Raw genomic sequence first — 18,675 nt, 5'->3', positions numbered from 1 at the left:
AATTTTGCTTTGGAGACGGTATAAGGGTGTTGATGAGAACGAATCAGCAAAGGAAACTGAGAAGTAAAATCAGTGAAGGAGGAAAGCCAAGAGAATACAGTGTTCTAGAAGCCAAGTGAAGAAAGCATTTCAAAGAGAAAGGAGTAGTTACATATGTCACATGCTGGTAACAGTAACATGAGGACAGATTAGCCACTGACTTGAGCAATAGAGGGGCAGGTTTGGTGGGGAAGTGGGTTCAAAAACTTACTAGAGGGATTCAGGACAGAATAGGAAGCAAGAAATTGGAAACCCTTTCAAGGAGTTTGCTTTAGAGGGGTAGAGAAAATTGGAGCAGAGGGGGAGAGGGACCGAGAGAGGTTTTGTTTTATTTTCTTCTACAAGCAACACCAGTTTTATTGCTGTTGGGAGGGATCTAGGAGCAAGGATAAAACTGATGTAAGAAAAAGGGAGAATTGTTGGAGGAGTGTCCTTGGGTAGAAGAGATGGGATAGGATCTAGTACTGAAGGGGAAGAGTTGAACTTTGCTTAGAACTCAGACAGTTCTTGGGGCGCCTGGGTGGCGCAGTCGGTTAAGCGTCCGACTTCAGCCAGGTCACGATCTCGCGGTCCGTGAGTTCGAGCCCCGCGTCAGGCTCTGGCCTGATGGCTCAGAGCCTGGAGCCTGTTTCTGTTTCTGTTTCTGTGTCTCCCTCTCTCTCTGCCCCTCCCCCGTTCATGCTCTGTCTCTCTCTGTCCCAAAAATAAATAAACGTTGAAAAAAAAAATTTAAAAAATAAATAAATAAAAAAAAAAAGAACTCAGACAGTTCTTCCATAGTAACAAGGAGAGAAACTAGATCTACAGGTCTGGTGCCTGGTAAGTGGTGGACATGGTCATGAGAGCTTGGAGTTCTCTTTCAGTTGCTAGCTACTATGTTCTCGGTGAAAAAGGAAGCTGAGGGGTGCCTGGGTACCTGAGTCGGTTAAGCGTCCGACTTGGGCTCAGATCATGATCTCACGGTTCGTGAGTTTGAGCCCCACATCGGGCTCTCTGCTGTGAGCACATGGGTCCTCTGTCTGCCTTTCTCTCTGCCCCCCACCCCCTCTGGTTTTCACTCTCTCTCAAAATAAATAAATAAACTTAAAAAAAAAAAAAAAGGAGGGGCACCCGGGTGGTTCAGTCGTTAAGCGTCTGACTTCAGCTCAGGTCATAATCTCATAGTCTCTGGGTTCAAGCCCCCACTTGGGGCTCTGCACTGACAGCTCAGAGCCTGGAGCTGAGATTCTGTATCTCCCTCTCTCTCTGCCCCTCCCCCACTTGTGCTCTGTCTCTCTCCCTCTCAAAAATAAATAAACATAAAACATTTTTTTAAATAAAACAATAAATAAAAAGGAAGCTGGGGGGCGCCTGGGTGGCGCAGTCGGTTAAGCGTCCGACTTCAGCCAGGTCACGATCTCGCGGTCCGTGAGTTCGAGCCCCGCGTCGGGCTCTGGGCTGACGGCTCAGAGCCTGGAGCCTGTTTCCGATTCTGTGTCTCCCTCTCTCTCTGCCCCTCGCCCGTTCATGCTCTGTCTCTCTCTGTCCCAAAAATAAATAAACGTTGAAAAAAAAAATTAAAAAAAAAAAAAAAAAAAGGAAGCTGGGTCATCAGAAGGCACTGGGGGTGTGTGTGTGAGGCAAGAGGTATGAAGTAGCCATTCAGCTGTCACAGCAGATGAGGGACGCATCTCTGGGCAACATTAAGGACCCTCCTGAGACTTGAGATGACGACTTGGAGGTAAGACTGGTGGGTATGTCCCATGGTTTTCTCCAAGCAAGTTTTGCAGCATGATGCGAGCATGGAGTGGGCAGAACTGGACTTAGCCAAGTGAATGAAATAAAGTGGAAGAGACACAAGGTGTTGAGGGTGCATGCTGAATATGGAATATGGAATCGAGGCTGGAGGGGAGGGAAATGAGGACACGAGGAGGGTGAGGAACCGTGGAAACCCAGCAGGAGCAGAAGATTGTGGTGGGTGGAAGGATTATTGGACTCAGGGAAAGAGGGGAGGCAGTGGAGGTGGAGAGTGGGAGTAATGGGGGAGGGGTGCAGTTATTAATGACAGACTCCAGGATAAAATCATGGGAGTCAGTGGCCGATGAGAGTAATGGGCAGGATTACTGGGCAGCAGCTCAAGGAACAGTGACCAGGGCATGGGGGGAATCATCTAGGTGGATACTGAAATCACCAAGAATTAGGACAAAACAATTGGAAAGAGCGGTGGTGATCCAGGAACTGACTTTTTAGTCCTCCAACCATTTCAATCTGAAAATTACTCCAGTGAAGGAAAAGACCTTCCTAGAATATCTTAAAACAAAGCAAGACACCTGAAAAAGTTTTCCACTTGGAAGTCTGGGCAGCTTTTTGGAAACGCTCATAGCCTGTTTTTTACTGAATATGAAGTAGTGTACATTTTAAACAAAGAGGCCAGTCCATCGGCCAGCTGACAGACACTCCTTTGTGTCTCCCTTGACCTATAACTTGTGAACCTCTGACTTTACCTTCGCTTTGACCCTGGAACCTCTGACTTCCCCACGCTTTGAGGCCGTACCTCCTCTCCGCGGAATCGCTAGTTTAATAAGCACGAACGAGGTATGTCGACGTTTCATGGGGGTGTCATATGCAAAAGAAATTGAGCCAGTGCTAGTAGGACTGAGGCACAACAGCAAACTTAGAAAGTTTGACCACAAAAAGAGAAATTCCCCCCACCTCACACACTTACACTGCCTCCTGCAGGAAACTGCAGTCTCAACCCCAAACCTTCACTTGAATCGCCAAGGCTAGGCTAGCAAGTCCTAAGGAAGGAGGTGCAAAGCTTGAATCAGAAGAGAGGGACAACGACGACGATGATGACCACCACCACCACCACCACCAACAAAAACTGGCAAAAAAGGAAACTTAAGGAGAGGCTCTTGGCTGGAATGAGTTTCTGGCCCCTCCTATTTACCCCGAGTAATCTGGACAGAGAAGAAAAGACATTTCTCTTTTGGTTTATGGCCTTACTTTCAAGTTTTAAATTAGATAAATAGAAGCTTGGTGAGGCATCTCTCAGTGGTGTGTTTCTTCTCTTATCCTCTCCAGCTTCTTTTTCAGGTCCCTCTGTTTCCTTCTGTTACCGCCTCGCCGCGAGATCTCCCCTCTTCTCGGACTTCCTCCCTCCACCTCCTCTCTTCGTCTCCACTTTGGTCTCTTCCACGTCTCCTCCGGTCCTGCTTCCCTTTCCTTCCTTCTCTCCACCTCTGGGCCCTGGCCCTTCTGAGAGCGTGTCTTCTTGTGCTCGCTCTGGTGGTGGGATGGAGGCTAGGTGTGGTGACAGGTGGCGGTGCGGACCCCGAGTACGTGGAATTACATACTAGAACGATGCAGGAATAATACTTCTCACCCGGAGCCGTGCTCGCAAGTGGTTCTCCAAGGAAAGGCTATGCTATCAGCGTGAGATGATTCTAGTGTTTCCTTAGTTGCAGCTTTCTCCTCCTCCACATCCAGATAGAGTCCCTCAGAAAGCTGAAGGCTGCAGAGTGGCATTGGTGAGGGCTGCATAGATTCTCCCCAGAATGAAAGCGTGGTTCAAATACAATTTCCTGTTAGTGTAGGAGAGAAAGATGTCCCATGAGCAATAGCTTGCCTAAAAAGCTCTTCTATGGGCATGTAGATATGCTATTTTTTAAATTGTCAACTATTAATAACAAGTACTTGTAAGAGTTAGTGCTTTATTAATAATATTTGACTTGAGAAAACACAAACCACTCCTCCCTTCTTGGGAGATCATCTCTGGTCAAGCAGAGACACATGGGAAGTACTTAACGAATATTTGCCAAATGAATATATGGATGGATGGACGAGCCTTGGAACATGGAAAGATAAGAGCTGGGCTCCAGAGAAGTATCACCTCCACCCCACCCGTTTTGGCCTTGCTCCTTCTCACTCTCTGCAGAAGGTTGGGGCTCCCCGAGAGCTCTGGAAAGGCAAAGGGAGAGCCAGCTTCCCACTCCCTCAGGGGAAGAGCCCCAGAGGCACTCCCCCGCACAGCGGGGGAGAAAGCAGGGCTAGCCACAACTGTGATGTCCTGGTCTCTGTCCCTTCAGGGCCACTTGCAGGAATTCCCAGGGGCCTCTGCGGGCTTTGCAACTGCAACATTTAAGGTTTCCGCTCAGCCCAGTTGGAGGTAGAGAACAGGGCACAAACAAAGATGGTGAACTTGCCTTTGGCTGGCACCCCCACTCCCACTCACGGCCTCCTGGAATCACCCCCAGGATCCTAGGACCTGACCCCGGGCCTGAGGTGGAACCCCAGGCCTGTCCCACGAAGGCGGTCAGATTAATCCCATCACCTTACCTATGAGTGGGGACAGCTGTGGCCCCGTGGAGGCTGCCAGGGTGCTGAGGAGTGAAAGGGGCTGTGGACCCGAGGGGTTCTCTCTTTCCCACTCTCCATAAGTGAACGAGTCCCTCCAGCTGAGGTCTCGGGTACAAGGGATGCTGTCTTCACTGGGAGTATCTTTCTCTAGGTTAAAAAGGGAATGCATTTGTTTGTACTTTAATTCACAGAGCAGTCTCACGGGTTATGGCCAACACGTGTAGGGTGCTTATTATGGGCCAGATATGGTTCCAAACAATCCCATGTATTAATGCTCTTTTAATCTTCACAACAACCCCGAGAGGTCAGTGCTGCTCTAGTCTCCATTTTCCTAGGAATCTGAGGCCCAGCGAGGTTAACTTGCTTACCTATGGTCATGAAATGAGGAGTCAGATCCAGAATTCAAAGCCAGAATTCAAAGCTAGGCAACAGAGCCCATGTTTTAACCATCCTACCATTTGAACAAGGCAGTGCCAGTAAAAGGAGAGAACCCATGTGGCTTGGAGAGGATCACTGAGTGAATTTCCCCCAGGAGATTCAGCTAGCTGAACTGGCAATGGCCTGGAACCCAGATGGCCTTAGGCCAGAGCCTGTTGTTGGTCCACTTGGCTTCAGCCACTCAAAGGGTGGCTTGCAGCCCAGCAGCTTTGCCATCACCCGGGAGCATGCAGAGTCTCGGGCCCACCCGGATCTACTGACTCGGAATCTGCATTTTTAACAAGATTCCCCGGGGACTATTTGCACATTATAGCTTGGGAAGCCCCACAATACGCCCCACCACCCACACCGATGGGGAGTTGAAAGGTTCAGCCACACAGGTAAGCTTTGGGACGCTGGTTTTTCCCAATGTAGCTCTCTCCTTCTTTTCATCCAGAAGTTCCAGGAGGCTGAAGTGTGACTATCCTTCCAAACTCAAAGGGTATGCTACCTGGCCCGCGGAGGAAAGACGGTTCTTCAGTTTCAAGGAAAGAGAAGGGTCCTGAGGACGTCCTAGGATAATTCATCGAAAACAGCCTTGGGACGGCTCGGGAGTGGTAGTTCCCATGGCACACATATCCTCTGACTCTGAAACTGAAATATTCTGTCTTCCTCAACCATAATCCCATGGGGTATGTTTTGAGCGTGGGTGTGTGATTGAATGTAAGTGTGAAAACATTCAATACAATGCATCACCATTGTATTATCTGTCACGTGACAGGAGACAGCATTCTTAGCCTTGGGGAAAACGTGGGCCAGCTCTACTCACCGTTTAGAATAGGGGCTGTGAACTGGCAGCCTCCAGGCTGAATCTGGTCTGCAGATACCTTTAGTTTACCCACTGTCAGCCTATGCTGTGCTTTAGCATTTTTATGGGGCAGGGTCACATAAAAATCCAGATTTGGGGCTTTTCTTGAAACCTCAGGGTATCAGTCGGTTAAGCGTCCGACTTCAGCCAGGTCACGATCTCGCGGTCCGTGAGTTCGAGCCCCGCGTCAGGCTCTGGGCTGATGGCTCAGAGCCTGGAGCCTGTTTCCGATTCTGTGTCTCCCTCTCTCTCTGCCCCTCCCCCATTCATGCTCTGTCTCTCTCTGTCCCAAAAATAAATAAACGTTGGAAAAAAAAAAAGAAAAAGAAAACTCAGGGTATCTGGCAACACCAGATCTGTGTTCCAGCATGGTGACAATTAAAGGCTCCACTGAAACCTTCACTTTGTCATTGTCACTGTCCCTGCCATGTCCTATTGCCTCCTCAGTGCTGACCTCCAGGTGTCAGCCCAGCTGTTGTTTAACTTACAGTGGAGTTGAGAGATAAGTCAACCATTTCTCAAATTTTTTTTTTTACTGTTTATTTTTGAGAGAGAGAGAGAGAGAGGATGTGAGCAGGGGAGGGGCAGAGAGAGAGACCCACAGAATCGGAAGCAGGCTCCAGGCTCTGAGTTGTCAGTGCAGAGCCTGACGCGGGGCTCGAACTCACGAGCTGTGAGGATCAGGACCTGAGCCGAAGTCGGACGCTTAACCGACTGAGCCACCCAGGTGCCCCGTAAGTCAACCATTTCTTATATGACACCTAGACTCTCCAGATGTTTGAGTTGTAATCCCTGGTTTGGACGAAAGTTGGTAGAGCTTCTCTGGGATCTACACGCTCCTCTAAATTCCTAACTGTGACATTACGGTTGCCTTCTGAGCCAATGTGGAGGGATAATTTATTAGTGGTGTGGTACACAGATACTTATGGAAGCCCTATTGTGTTCTTAGCCCTGTGCTTGCCACGGCAGCTAAATAATTCAGAGGCATGAAAAGAATGAATGTTGGTTGAAGAGATAAGACTTAAGCCTATGTTGGGGCGCCTGGGTGGCTCCAGTCGGTTAAGCGTCTGACTTCGGCTCGGGTCATGATCTCAGTTTGTGAATTCAATCCCTGCGTCGGGCTCTGTGCTGACAGCTCAGAGCCTGGAACCTGCTTCAGATTCTGTGTCTGCTCCTCTCTGTGCCCCTCCCATGCTCACACTCTGTCTCTCAATAATAATTAAATGTTAAAAAAAAAAAAAAAAGACTTAAGCCTATGTAGCAATTAGGGAATAATGTAAGAGAGGTTATGACTAAGGAAAGATTTATCCAGAAGGACAGGTAGGATTTAGGGTGGAGCAGACGGGATGAATAAGGCATAGAGAAGCATAGCCAAGGCTTAATGGAGCAGATTTGGGCTGGAGAAGACGAGGCACGGACGGGGCTTCTATTTGAGGGGGAGAAAGTGATCGGGTGAGATGGGTAAGAGGGGAAGTTTATGCAGGGTCATGCACGCCAAAATGAGTGGATATGGGGTAAACAGAACCTGGAAATTCATGGGGAACCGGCTGCTGTTTCCAGAATGTCTCATGCTCTCTCACACAGACCCTGTCTCCTCCTAGCATGCCCTGCTTCTTCCGCTTCGGCCAGCCCTGCTTGTACTCATTCTCCCTGACTCCGCTCAGACCCCCGCCTTCCTGAGCAGCTTCCTGGGAGGAGTGAGGGACCCCAGGGGTGAGTTTTGAATGTTGCCTAGAAATAGAGTTTTTGTGACTTTAGGATTTACCCATCTGACTCCACCAAATTGTAAACGCTTTCCAGGGGGGTACTGTGTCTCTTTCTTCATTGTGATCGGAAGCCTTCAACAGTGTTTGGCGCTTACCAAGTGCCCACTGCGTGTTTCTGAATGAGGAAATGGACGCACTCGTGGAAAATGACCGCAGGCCAGGCATGAGCTGACCAGGTGGACTAGGGGAGAACCCGCGGGAGTAGAACAGAAGTAAAGAATATGGAGAAACTTCAAAGGAAGAAATTGGTAAGATTTGTTGCCAACTTGACTCTGGTGGCCAAAGAGCCTAGAGGAACTCACACTAACGTACGGAAGGAAGACAGAGATCCAGGAAAGCTGGGGTGGGGAGCTGGAGGGGGAACTTATTCCTACACCTGTGGAGCAGAAAGTTCTCCAAGAAATGGGCGCCCCGTGCTCTCCGTTACCTGGGCTGTCCCTTTTGGTCTGTGTCTTTTTGCTGCTCCTGGAACTCCAGCCATTTCAGGATCAAGGAGATGAAGGTCAAAAGGAAAAGAACAGAGCATGAAACTCTCATTTCAAATCTTGTCTCTAGTTCTATTTTGCTTGATGCAAAAGCTTGAGAGGCAGATATAAATATGAAAAAGACCAGCTGTGGCTACACTGGGTGGGTGCGACGCATGTTAAAGCACCAGAAGAAAAAATAGGGAAGGGAGAGGAGGGAGGGGGCTGGGACGGGGAGCAGAATCCATGCCGCTGATTTTGCTGAGGAGGAATGGGTGTGACTCCATCTGTTTGGTCCTTTGTCTCAGCCATTTATTTTTATTTGCTGTGAGTTGCTTGTTGTTGCCAATGTGCAAAAACTGATATAATTGCAACCAGACTAGAACCTGCCTGAATGAGGAGAAAAATCATCACTCGGGGCCTCGTCCCGGGAAATTAAAGAGAAGAAACCAAATGCCTGCACAAAGAAATTGTTGAGATAACAGTGCAGCCGGAAGTCATTTCCCCTGTTTCTCACATCTCTCTGATCCATTTGGGACATGACAAGCCAGACTAGGTTGCCCCGGCTTCCTGGCTGGTCTCTCCACACTTACTCTCCCTCTCTTCAAACCAACTGTCACTGAACAGCCAGCATGACCTTTCCAAAATGTAAATTGGATCACATCACTTCCCAGTTTAAGATGAGGCTAAGGCTCCCATTACACTGAACTCTAAATTCATTCACATGGCTTCCCAGCTGCCGCTCGGCCCCTGCCCACTTGTTTTTTTGTTTTGTTTTGTTTTGTTTTACATTTATTTATTTTTGAGAGACAGAGAGAGACAGAGCGTGAGCAGGGGAGGGGTGGAGAGAGAGGGAGACACAGAATCAGAAGCAGGCTCCAGGCTCTGAGCTGTCAGCCCAGAGCCCGACACGGGACTCAAACCCACGAACTGTGAGATCATGACCTGAGCCAAAGTCGGACGTTTAACCGACTGAGCCACCCAGGTGCCCCAGACCCTGCCCACTTGTACTTAGGTCCTTCCGCCACCGCTGCTTCCCCACTGGCCCTTCCTTCTCCTTCTCCGAACTCACCAAGTCTCTTCCTCAGGACGAAACCTCGTTTGTCCCCTTAACCTGCACAGCATTCTCCACCCTTTATCTGGTTAGTGCCTAATGCTCCTACACTGCTCTGACCTTCTGGAAATATTAAAAGCTGCCTGTGCCAGAATTGGCCAATAGACCCCTAGTATCCCTTCTTCCCTTCTCCCTCGGGGACAGAGCATCTAATTTTGCTTTAGGCACATGATTATGTACTCTATGCACAATGATGAGTGCGTTTCCCAGCTCCCTCGTAGTTGGGTATGGCCATGCGACTGAATTGCGGCCATGAATATAAACAAAAGCTATCCTTCCGCAAAAAAAAAAAAAAATCCATGATTTAACATTTTGAGACAGTCATAAAGTTGTTTCAATCTATCTTTCTCTATTAGAGTCCAGGGGTCACCAGCTCAGCAATGCTACATTTTACCTAGAAATTTCTTAACTGCAGGTCTCTGTGTGATACACAGCGTGACAACCTCCAGTATAAATTCTTTAGCAGTGGGCAACTAACAAGTTTTTTTCTTGTGTTAATACTTTACAGCTTCCAGCCCAAGTTAATGATTCAAGTTAATATTGAGAATCTCCTTATGTCTGCCTCTAAATCTGCTGAGGACCCTGCCAAGTACTGATGCGTATGAGCTCATTTAATCTTACAATATCTGGATGAGGTTGGCACTATCATAGTTTCCATTTTGCAGATCTGAAAACTTAGGACCAGAAAAATGAAACAATGTGCCCAAGGGCTCACGGTCAGAGCAGTGACTTGTGCCCAGGACTGCATGAGCTCTTAATCACAGTAAGAGATTATTCTTACTAAGAGATTATCCAACCCTACTGGTTTACCCCCAGCACTCGGGAAAAAAGCCTCTTTTTTTTTCTGTTGTGTCTCTGAGTTGCTGGTCCCTGTTGTGACAAAAATCTTCTAAAACGTCATTTTTCTCTTCTGGTGACATTTAGCAACTGATTTCGGTTCTCTAGGACACCGGTTCCCACGTTATCTTTGTGCTCTGCTCGTGGTGCCCTGTGATCTAAGTGCCTTCAACGCCTGTCTCACGTCAACCAATCTTAAGACTACATCCTAAGTCACCTGCACAACACAGGGACATTTCCTCAGGCATGGATAAGATGGGCCTGGACCATGGAGTTTTCCAGAACAGATTATACATTTAGAAAACAACCACAGAGGCTCCCTGAATCCCAGCAGAGGCCAGGTGAACTCAGTGAGTAGATAACGTTTGAAACAATGTTTTAGTTATTTCTCTGTAGAACTAGGAACTGGATTCAAAACAAGGTTTTGCTTTCCCACCTGTGCTACTAATGTGTTCTTATAATTGAAGAGTTACTTTTGTTTTTTTATAACATTCCTCCTCTGGAGTCAAGCCTACAGTGCTTGCTGTGTGGAGGAGAATAAGGCAAAGAGAACCGGCAAAAGGTTGGCCCTAGTCAAGGGTAAAGCCTGGGTACTGAGTGCAGCGTTCCATGCTCCTCCCTCTGCTCCTTTCCCAAGTTATTTGGTTTCTGGATCTCATGGCCCAGGCCATCTGGGCCACAGAAGGGGTGTCAGACTGGCCCAGTTTAAGTCACGTACCTTAACTGGCGGGGCTGGTGCAAGTCGGCAAAAATCTGAGAGAGTGCTTCACTTTCCCCTTTCGCCATCAGCTGCATGAGGCTCTCGCTGGGCTGGGAGGCTTGGGGTTTCTTCTGTACTAACTAGATGGAGAAAAAAAGCAAAGCCAGGTGGTTAACGCCTTAGGGTGTCTGCATTTTCCTAATCGTGGTCCAGACCTGAGAGTGTTGGGGCTTAAACTGTTCGACTGGGCTGCCGTGTCAGCTGCTCAGAGAGGCAATTCTGAGGCCATATCTGTTTGTTTATACTCCCTGTATTCTTGTAAATATCCTTTGGTGCCTTAAGGATACTATAGTCATTGAAAACTTTAGACATCATTTAGTAGATAATCTTTTTCATCTTTTTCTCCTTCAAATTTTTATTTAAGTTCGAGTTAGTTCACACACAGTGTAATATTGTTTTCAGGAGTAGAATTTAGTGATTCATCACTTACACCTAGTGCTTGGTATATAATCTATTTTTTTTTTTTTTAGTTTATTTATTTATTTTGCGAGAGAGAGTAGGGGAGGGGCAGAGAAAGAGAGAGAAATAGAGAATCCCAAGCAAGCTCCGCACTGTCAGTGCAGAGCGGGATGCGGGGCCTGAACTCATGAACTGTGAGATCGTGTGTGACCTGAGCCGAAGCAGGACGCTTAGCCAACTGAGCCACCCAGGCTCCCCAATAATCTATTCTTATTAACATACCTTCTTGTGTTACTGAATAGCCTATTCTTTTTTTTTTTTTAATTTTTTTTCCACGTTTTTATTTATTTTTGGGACAGAGAGAGACAGAGCATGAACGGGGGAGGGGCAGAGAGAGAGGGAGACACAGAATCGGAAACAGGCTCCAGGCGCTGAGCCATCAGCCCAGAGCCCGACGCGGGGCTCGAACTCACGGACCGCGAGATCGTGACCTGGCTGAAGTCGGCCGCTTAACCGACTGCACCACCCAGGCGCCCCTGAATAGCCTATTCTTATAAGCTTTAAAAAAGCTTATGCTGCTTGTTTCTAATTTTTTTTTAATGTTCATTTATTTTTGAGAGAGAGAGAGACAGACAGACAGAGACAGAGCATGAGCACGGGTGGGGCAGAGAGGGAGGGAGACACAGAATCTGAAGCAGGCTCCAGGCTCTGAGCTGTCAGCACAGAGCCCAATGTGGGGCTCGAACTCATGAACCGCGAGATCATGACCTGAGTCGAAGTTGGACACTTAACCGACTGAGCCACCCAGGTGTCCCTTGTTACTTGTTTTTATATTTAAATGTAGGGGGAATCAAATACCTGTTGTAAGAATTTAATGAATGGTTTAAAAATTAATTTCTCTAAGAAAAATCCCATTTTGAGCTGCTTTTTACACGAAGGTCAAATTGCCCTCTTTCTTGCTGCCTGTGATGTCCCCAAAGGCACTCTAGCTGTTCATACTCCTCACGTTCATTTGTTCATTCATTCATTCAGTATGTATTAGATGTCAGCTGTGTGCCACACACTAGGGATCATGCTAAGAAGACAGAGAAAAACCCCTGCCTTCAAAGAGTTTATGTGCCAGCTCAAATTGGTCTTATGTCACATCTTAAGGCCTGGGGCAATGCCCAGGTGGCTTCACTGGTGAATTCTATCAAATATTTAAAGAAGTGGTAATACCAATTATTCACAGACTCAGAAAATAGATGGGAGAGAGAACACTTCCAAAAGCATTCAATGAGGCTAATAGTACCCTAAGACCAAAGCCAGAGTATCACAAAGGTGTCCCAAGAAAACTACAGACAAATATCGCTAACGAACATAGATGCAAAAATCCTTAACAAAAACCAGGGTGCCTGGGTGACTCAGTTGGTTAAGCGTCCGACTCTTGATTTAGGCTCAGGTCATAATCTTGAGCAATCGAGCCCCATGTTGGGCTCTGCGTTGACAACGGGGAGCCTGCTTGGGATTCTCTCTCTCTGCCCCTCCCCTGCTCATGCTCGCTCTCTCTCTCTCTCTCTCTCTCGCAAAATAAATAAAAATCAATATTTAAAAAAAAGATGCTAACAAACCAAATCCAATAACATTGAGGAAGGACTATACACACCATGACCAAGTGGAATTTATTGCAGGAACATGAGGTTGGTCTAACATCTAAAACTCAAGTAATGCAAGACACTGTATTAATAGAATAAAGGACAAACCACGTGGTCATCTCAGTAGCTGCAGAAAAAGCATTTGACATAATCCAATACCCATTCATGGTAAAAACTCTCAATAAACAGGGAATAGAAGGGAACTTCCTCAACATGATAAAGGGCAGCAACCAAAATCTCATAATGAGCATCATACTTAACGGAAGGCTGCATGTTATTTTCCTAAGATCAGGAACAAGCCAAGTAGGTTTCAAGCCCAGTGTGGAGCCCAATGCAGGCCTGGCACTCACAACCCTGAGATCAAGGACTGAGTTGAGATCAAGAGTCAGATGCTTAACTGACTGAGGTACCCAGGTGCCCCTACTTTTGCCACTTCTAACAAACATTGCACTGAAGATTCTGGGTAAGGCAATGAACCAATGGATCCTGACTAGAAATGAGGTAAAACTGTCTTTGCCTGCAAATGACATCTGTGTGTGTATGTGTGTGTATATGTGTGTGTAGAAAATCCCAAGGAATCCATAAAACCAGCTATATCTAATGAACAAGATTAATACACAAAAATCAATTGTATATCTGTATACTATCAATGAAGGATGCAAACATGTTACTGAAAGGTACAAAAACATTAAGAGAAATTAAAGACGATCAAAATAAATGGAAAGACATTTCATATTCATGTACTGGAAGGCTCAATATCGATAAGATGGTAATTGGCTCCAAGTTAATATGTAAATTCAACAAGTTCTTGTAAAAATTCTGCAGGCTGTTTTGCAGAAATTGACAAGCTGATCCTAAAATTTATATGGAAATGCAAAAGATCTAGAATAGCCAAAATAATGTGGAAGAGAAAAAAATTTGGAAAATGTACATCACCAAATTTCAAAACGTAGTATAAAGTTATATTAATCAAGACAATGTGGTATTGGCCTAAGAATAAGCAAACAGATCAGTAGAACTCTCAATTAAGGACCCAGAGGTAAATCCTTAAATTTATGGTCAACTTATTTTCAAGAAAGCTGCCGGGACAATTCGATGGAGAAAGGATAGTCTTTTCAACAAATGGTGGTGGGACAATTGTGTATCCACATGTTAAAAAAAAAAAAAAAAAAGTACTTAGATTCTTACCTCACACCATACACAAATAGTAATTCAAAATAGGTTATAGACCTAAATAGAAGAGTTATATCTATAAAACTTCTATAAGTAAAGATAGATTAGGGGCACCTGGGTGGCTCAGTTAAGTGTCCGACTTTGGCTCAGGTTATGATCTCCTGGTTCATGAGTTTGAGCCTGTGTCAGGCTCTTTGCTTTCAGTGTGGAGCCTGCTTCAGATCCTCTATTCCCCTCTCTCTTTGCCCCTCCTCAGCTCGTGCTCTGTCTCTCAAAAATGGATACACATTAAAACAGCAACGTATGATTGCAAGTGACTGAGCTATTACTGTAGTACCTTTAGTAAATATTTCTTACCATAGATTAAATCTTTGTGACTTTGGGCTGAACAAAAAAGTCTTAGCTACAACATCAAAAGCCTGATCCATAAAAGAAAAAATTGATAAATTGAAGTTCATCAAAGTTAAACACTTCTGCTACACAAAGGACACCGTTAAGAAAACGAAAAAGAAATTTACAGACTGGGAGAAAATATTTACAAGACATATGTCTGATAAAGGATTTATATCTAGAATACACAAAGAACTCTAACGACTCAATAAGAAGACAAAACACAATTTAAAAATGGGCAAAAGACTTGAATAGACATTTCACCAAAGAAGATACATAAATGACTAATAAGCCCATGAGAAACTCTCTCAAGATCATTAGCTATTCAGGAAACCCAAATGAAAACCACCATACATCCACTAGAATGGCCTTACTAAAAAACTTAGATAACACCAATGTCGGTGAGGATGCGGAGAAATTGAGACTTTCACGCATCGCTAATGGGAATGTAAAATGGTGCAGCCATTTTGAAAAACAGTTCGTCAGTTTTTTTAAAAGTTAAATAGAAACTTACTTTGAAGTCACATAAATATATGACCCAGCTATTGTATTCCTCGGAATGTATCCCAGACACATCAAACACACGTCTACGCAAACGCTTTGACACAAATGTTCATATCGGCATCATTCATAATAGTCAAAATCTGGACAAAATCCTCATGTCTACCCACTGACGAACGGACATACAAAATGTGGTTATATCTGTACCGTGGGATGCGACTCAGCAGTGAAAATACTGATAGTCTGACTCTGCCAGAGTTGGCCTCATGCTACAACGCAGATGGGCCTGAAAAACATCACGCTAAGCGAAAGAAGCCAGACACAAAAGACTCTAGAGTGTAGGGTTCCATATATATGAAATGTCCAAGAACTATGAATTTATAGAGACTGAATACCAGTCAATGGCTGCCTAGGGCAGGAAATGGGAACATGTGAATGACTGCAAATGGGACCAAGGAAATTTTTAGGGTGATGAAGTATTCTGAAACTGGATTGCAGTGTAGGGGGCACAACTCTATACAGTTGCGGAGAAGTGTCGGACTATACCCTTAAAATGCTGGGTTTCATGACTGTAGACTCTACCTCAATAAAGCTGATTAGCAAAGGCCTAAGGCAGGGATCACCCTCACATACCAGCTCACCTAAACTCCACAGGCCAGCTCTGGTGCCCACTTACGTGCGAGTCTCCCGAGGGGCTGCAGCTGTTCTTGGGTACCAGACAGTGAGTGACAAGAATCCTAGGGTCTTTGGTGGTGATGGACAGGCCCTTCTGCAGAATCTGAACCAGTCGGATCCAGAAGCGGAAGACAGTCTCTGGGTGGTCAGGGTGGAGCCTTAGGTAGTAGATCTTCTCAGTGACTGTCCTCAACCGCAGGATGCGTTGAAGCCGGTCACAGACCTGGAGCTCCACAAACTTCAGGGGGAGTATCCTGAAGCCACAAGGGAAGACACACATGGGCGACCCCTATTGCTTCTGATCCAACCCTCTCTTCGTTAAAATGAGGAGCGTCTCCCACAGGACTGAGGCTTTGGGGGGTAGGAGAGAGAGGGCTTGGCACAGTGGTGCTCCCACTTTGGAGAGATCGGCTGCACTTTGGAGAGATCAAGCTGGGGAGCTTGATCAAAATGAAGACGCCTGAAGATAGCCCCCGAAACTCCGATTCAGCAGGTCTGGGGTGTGGCCCTGAAATCTGCCATGATTCTCACGCCGGTGTTCCCTGGGGTCCTGCTTGAGAGAGACAGCCCTGGAGTAAGGTGGCTGGGGTCAGAGGGTTTTTAGTTTCCTCCTTGACAGCATGCAGGGGACTTCCCTCCTCTGCCACAGAGTTGGCACATTCATCGACCCTAATGCTTCAACTACTCTTCGCAATGGGGCTAAAGTTCAGGGGGCTGGCTATCGCCCCACGCAGAACATAAAGGCGAGGTTGGTCACTGAGTCAACAGGGAGACATCACGCGTTTACCTGGATTTCTGGGAAGATCTAGGGATTCTTGAGATATCCTACAGATTACTTGGAGAGGTCCAAACATCACATAGACCTGTTTCATCCCAGAGGGGTGTGATGTCCCTGTATGTTACGGTTCTAAGTGAGACTTGGTTCCGCTCATTTTACTAGCAGGAACATTGAGAGGCAGCAAATAACTTGTGACTCAAAAATTATTGGGGTCAGTTGGATACCAAAGACTAGAACCCGTGTTCTCCCAAACGGTGCTCCATTTGCTGGACCTCAGTGCTTCCTGGCCGCTCGGCCCAAGGCGGAGAGATTCCCTATGAATTCAGCGCGGTGAGTGCAGCAAGAAGGGAAGTGGGCTGTTGACTCGCTTCTCGTTACCGGCCACAGAACACTTCCCTTTGCCCCCCACCCCTTAGCCTTGATGCTCCCAGTGCACCCGGGCTTGGGCTACCGTCGCCTAAAAAATTAACGTCACTGCCAATGACTTCTCTGCTTCTCCCCGTCTTGAGTTGAGTCCCAAAGCAGCCTCCCGCTCTGGGTCTGCCCCTCGCCCTACTCCTCTTCTGTTCCCCTCTGTGTTGCTTACCTCTTCAGGATGATGTTTGGGGCTTTAGATGGTCTGTTCCATGTCTGGCTCTGTCCCTGGTGCCATTTGACACTAGCCATGAGGAGGATATTGGGAAGGGGCAGGCAGGGCACGGAGGAGGTCACCCCAACGGCCATGGTGTTGGAGGCTTTGTAGATGTCTATCCAGTTCCTGCCCTTTTTGACCTGCAAAGCAGTCCCGTGGGCACAGCCCTGAGCGTTTGGCAGAAGGAGCAGTGTATTTTAGCTGAGGGTTTCCCAACCCTGGCACTACGCACTTCGGGCTGGATAATTCTTTGTTTGGGGGAGAGGGGTCTCCTGTGCTCTGGGGATGTTTAGCAGCATCCTCGGCCTCTACCTACTAGAGGCCAGCAGCGATCCCTTCCCCACCCGAGTTGTGACCATCAAAAATATCTCCAGATGTTACCAAAAGCCCCCTGGTGTGGGGGGGTGGGTGCAAAATCAATGTTTGCTGAAACCACTGTTTTAACCTATATTGGTTAAACGCCTATAAGAACCATAATCCCGGAGTTCCTGGACATGTGTTACATTTCTGTGACCCCTCCCCCACAGTTTCCTGGATTTTCTTAGACAGGGTTGTCTATAGGCCCTTTTTTGAGGGGCCCTATAATCTCCTTTCCCTGAACCGTAAGGTCCCGTGCCATCCCAAGGTCTGTTTATTCTGGGTTCCAGCTGGCCTGAGGAGAACCCAGGCAAGGAAACAAAAATGCACCGAGTGCCCTCGTACTTAGGTCTTTGCTTCCTGTGTTTGCGTGTAATAACCAGGTTGGTCCAACCCCTTTTACAAGACAGGAAACTGGGATTCAGGGTGTGCCGGTCACTTGCACGATGACACCTCCTGATGAGAGAGCAGATTCTGAGCCCTGGTCTCTCCGGGTGCCCAGCTGCTGGTCTTTCACCAGTCAGCATTTCTGTCACAAACCCTCAAAGGGCAGCTCATTTCACTGCCTCTTTGTTCATGCCTTTGGGCTGACAGCCTGGAGGAGGAAGCAAATTGAGGGATTCGGATACCAGATCCTCTACTCAGAGCAGAGAACACCTGACCTCTGTCCCCACGATGACAAGCGTCTCCAGAAGAAGCCTTGTCTGGGGCTCTGCAACGTCAGGGTCAGATGCATTCCAGGCCCACTGACTTCTCCTTACCTCCGTTCTCACTCCACGCCAGTCCCAGGGACAGACTCTCCCAGTCACACCTTGGGAACAGGTCTAGAAGAATCAAGGAGTGCCATTCTGCACAACCCAAGAGTACCTGGACAAAGTTGCTTTCAAACACCACTGAGTCAGGAAATAGGTTGAATTCTGGAGAGTGAACCATCTGGCAGAGCAATCCCTCCTCCACACCCAGGCCCACTCCAGGGTTTGGCTCCCCATCCACAGTCAAGAGGCCCCTGACTTCTTCCCCGACATTCAGGGAGGGGAAGATTGGATAGGATCTCGTGACTTGTACTGTCTTCTTTGATTTCCACTGAGTCTTTCTCTGTGGAACTGATGACAACATTTCTGCACATGCTCAGGGGCCTACCACAAGTTTGTCCTGGTAACTCTCTCTTCCCTCCTGGCCTTGGGCGGCTGGCCAAGGCCTGGGACCGCCAATCAGCTCACAATGATGAATGGATGACATCATGAAAAAACCAGGGCAGGCCTGCAGGAAAGGGAAACGCAGAGGAGCCTCCCTTTTCCTCCAGAGCGCTTTCAAGGCTTGTTTATGCCCTCATGCCCCCCAGCCCCTGTCGGAACCGGGGACATAGTGCCCCCAGAACTTGCTGAGCAAGTGGTGAGCCAGGTAGAAAGCAAGGAAGGAAGGAAGGCTGTTGGGAGGGCATTTTCCTCCCTGCCTGTCAACCCTCTCTTACTCCTAATGCAACCTGCCGCAATCAGTTTTAAGGGCCGGTGTCTATTTAAAACCCAGCCCTTCA

The 18,675-nt window shown here is 47.2% G+C and overlaps 1 protein-coding gene across 1 annotated transcript; it reads right to left on the bottom strand.

Moving 5' to 3' along the window:
• Positions 1 to 2,842: 2,842 nt before the first annotated feature.
• GARIN1B (golgi associated RAB2 interactor 1B) lies at positions 2,843 to 18,257 on the bottom strand. Its single transcript, XM_047095244.1, has 7 exons — positions 18,009 to 18,257; positions 16,740 to 16,924; positions 15,377 to 15,629; positions 10,562 to 10,683; positions 7,856 to 7,893; positions 4,352 to 4,524; positions 2,843 to 2,902 (listed from the first exon to the last, which is right to left on the bottom strand). The coding sequence occupies exons 1-7, from the start codon at positions 18,255 to 18,257 to the stop codon at positions 2,843 to 2,845; spliced, it is 1,080 nt and encodes a 359-aa protein (XP_046951200.1).
• Between the last annotated feature and the right edge of the window lie 418 nt (positions 18,258 to 18,675).

The sequence above is a fragment of the Lynx rufus genome, unplaced genomic scaffold, assembly GCF_022079265.1.
Source record: "Lynx rufus isolate CCGP_SWC_20201006 ecotype Redwood Valley unplaced genomic scaffold, mLynRuf1.p SCAF_4, whole genome shotgun sequence".
Taxonomy (NCBI): domain Eukaryota; kingdom Metazoa; phylum Chordata; class Mammalia; order Carnivora; family Felidae; genus Lynx; species Lynx rufus.
This window is presented reverse-complemented; position numbering and strand designations above follow the sequence as displayed.

Coding starts and splice junctions, on each gene's coding strand:
- GARIN1B (XM_047095244.1), bottom strand. CDS start 18,257: ATGTTGTCATCAGTTCCACAGAGAAAGACTCAGTGGAAATCAAAGAAG. Junction 4,525..7,855: donor GACCAAAAGGGACAGCCCAG/GTAACGGAGAGC, acceptor TTTTTAACCTAG/AGAAAGATACTCCCAGTGAA. Junction 2,903..4,351: donor TGTCCCCACTCATAGGTAAG/GTGATGGGATTA, acceptor CTTTTTTGCCAG/TTTTTGTTGGTGGTGGTGGT.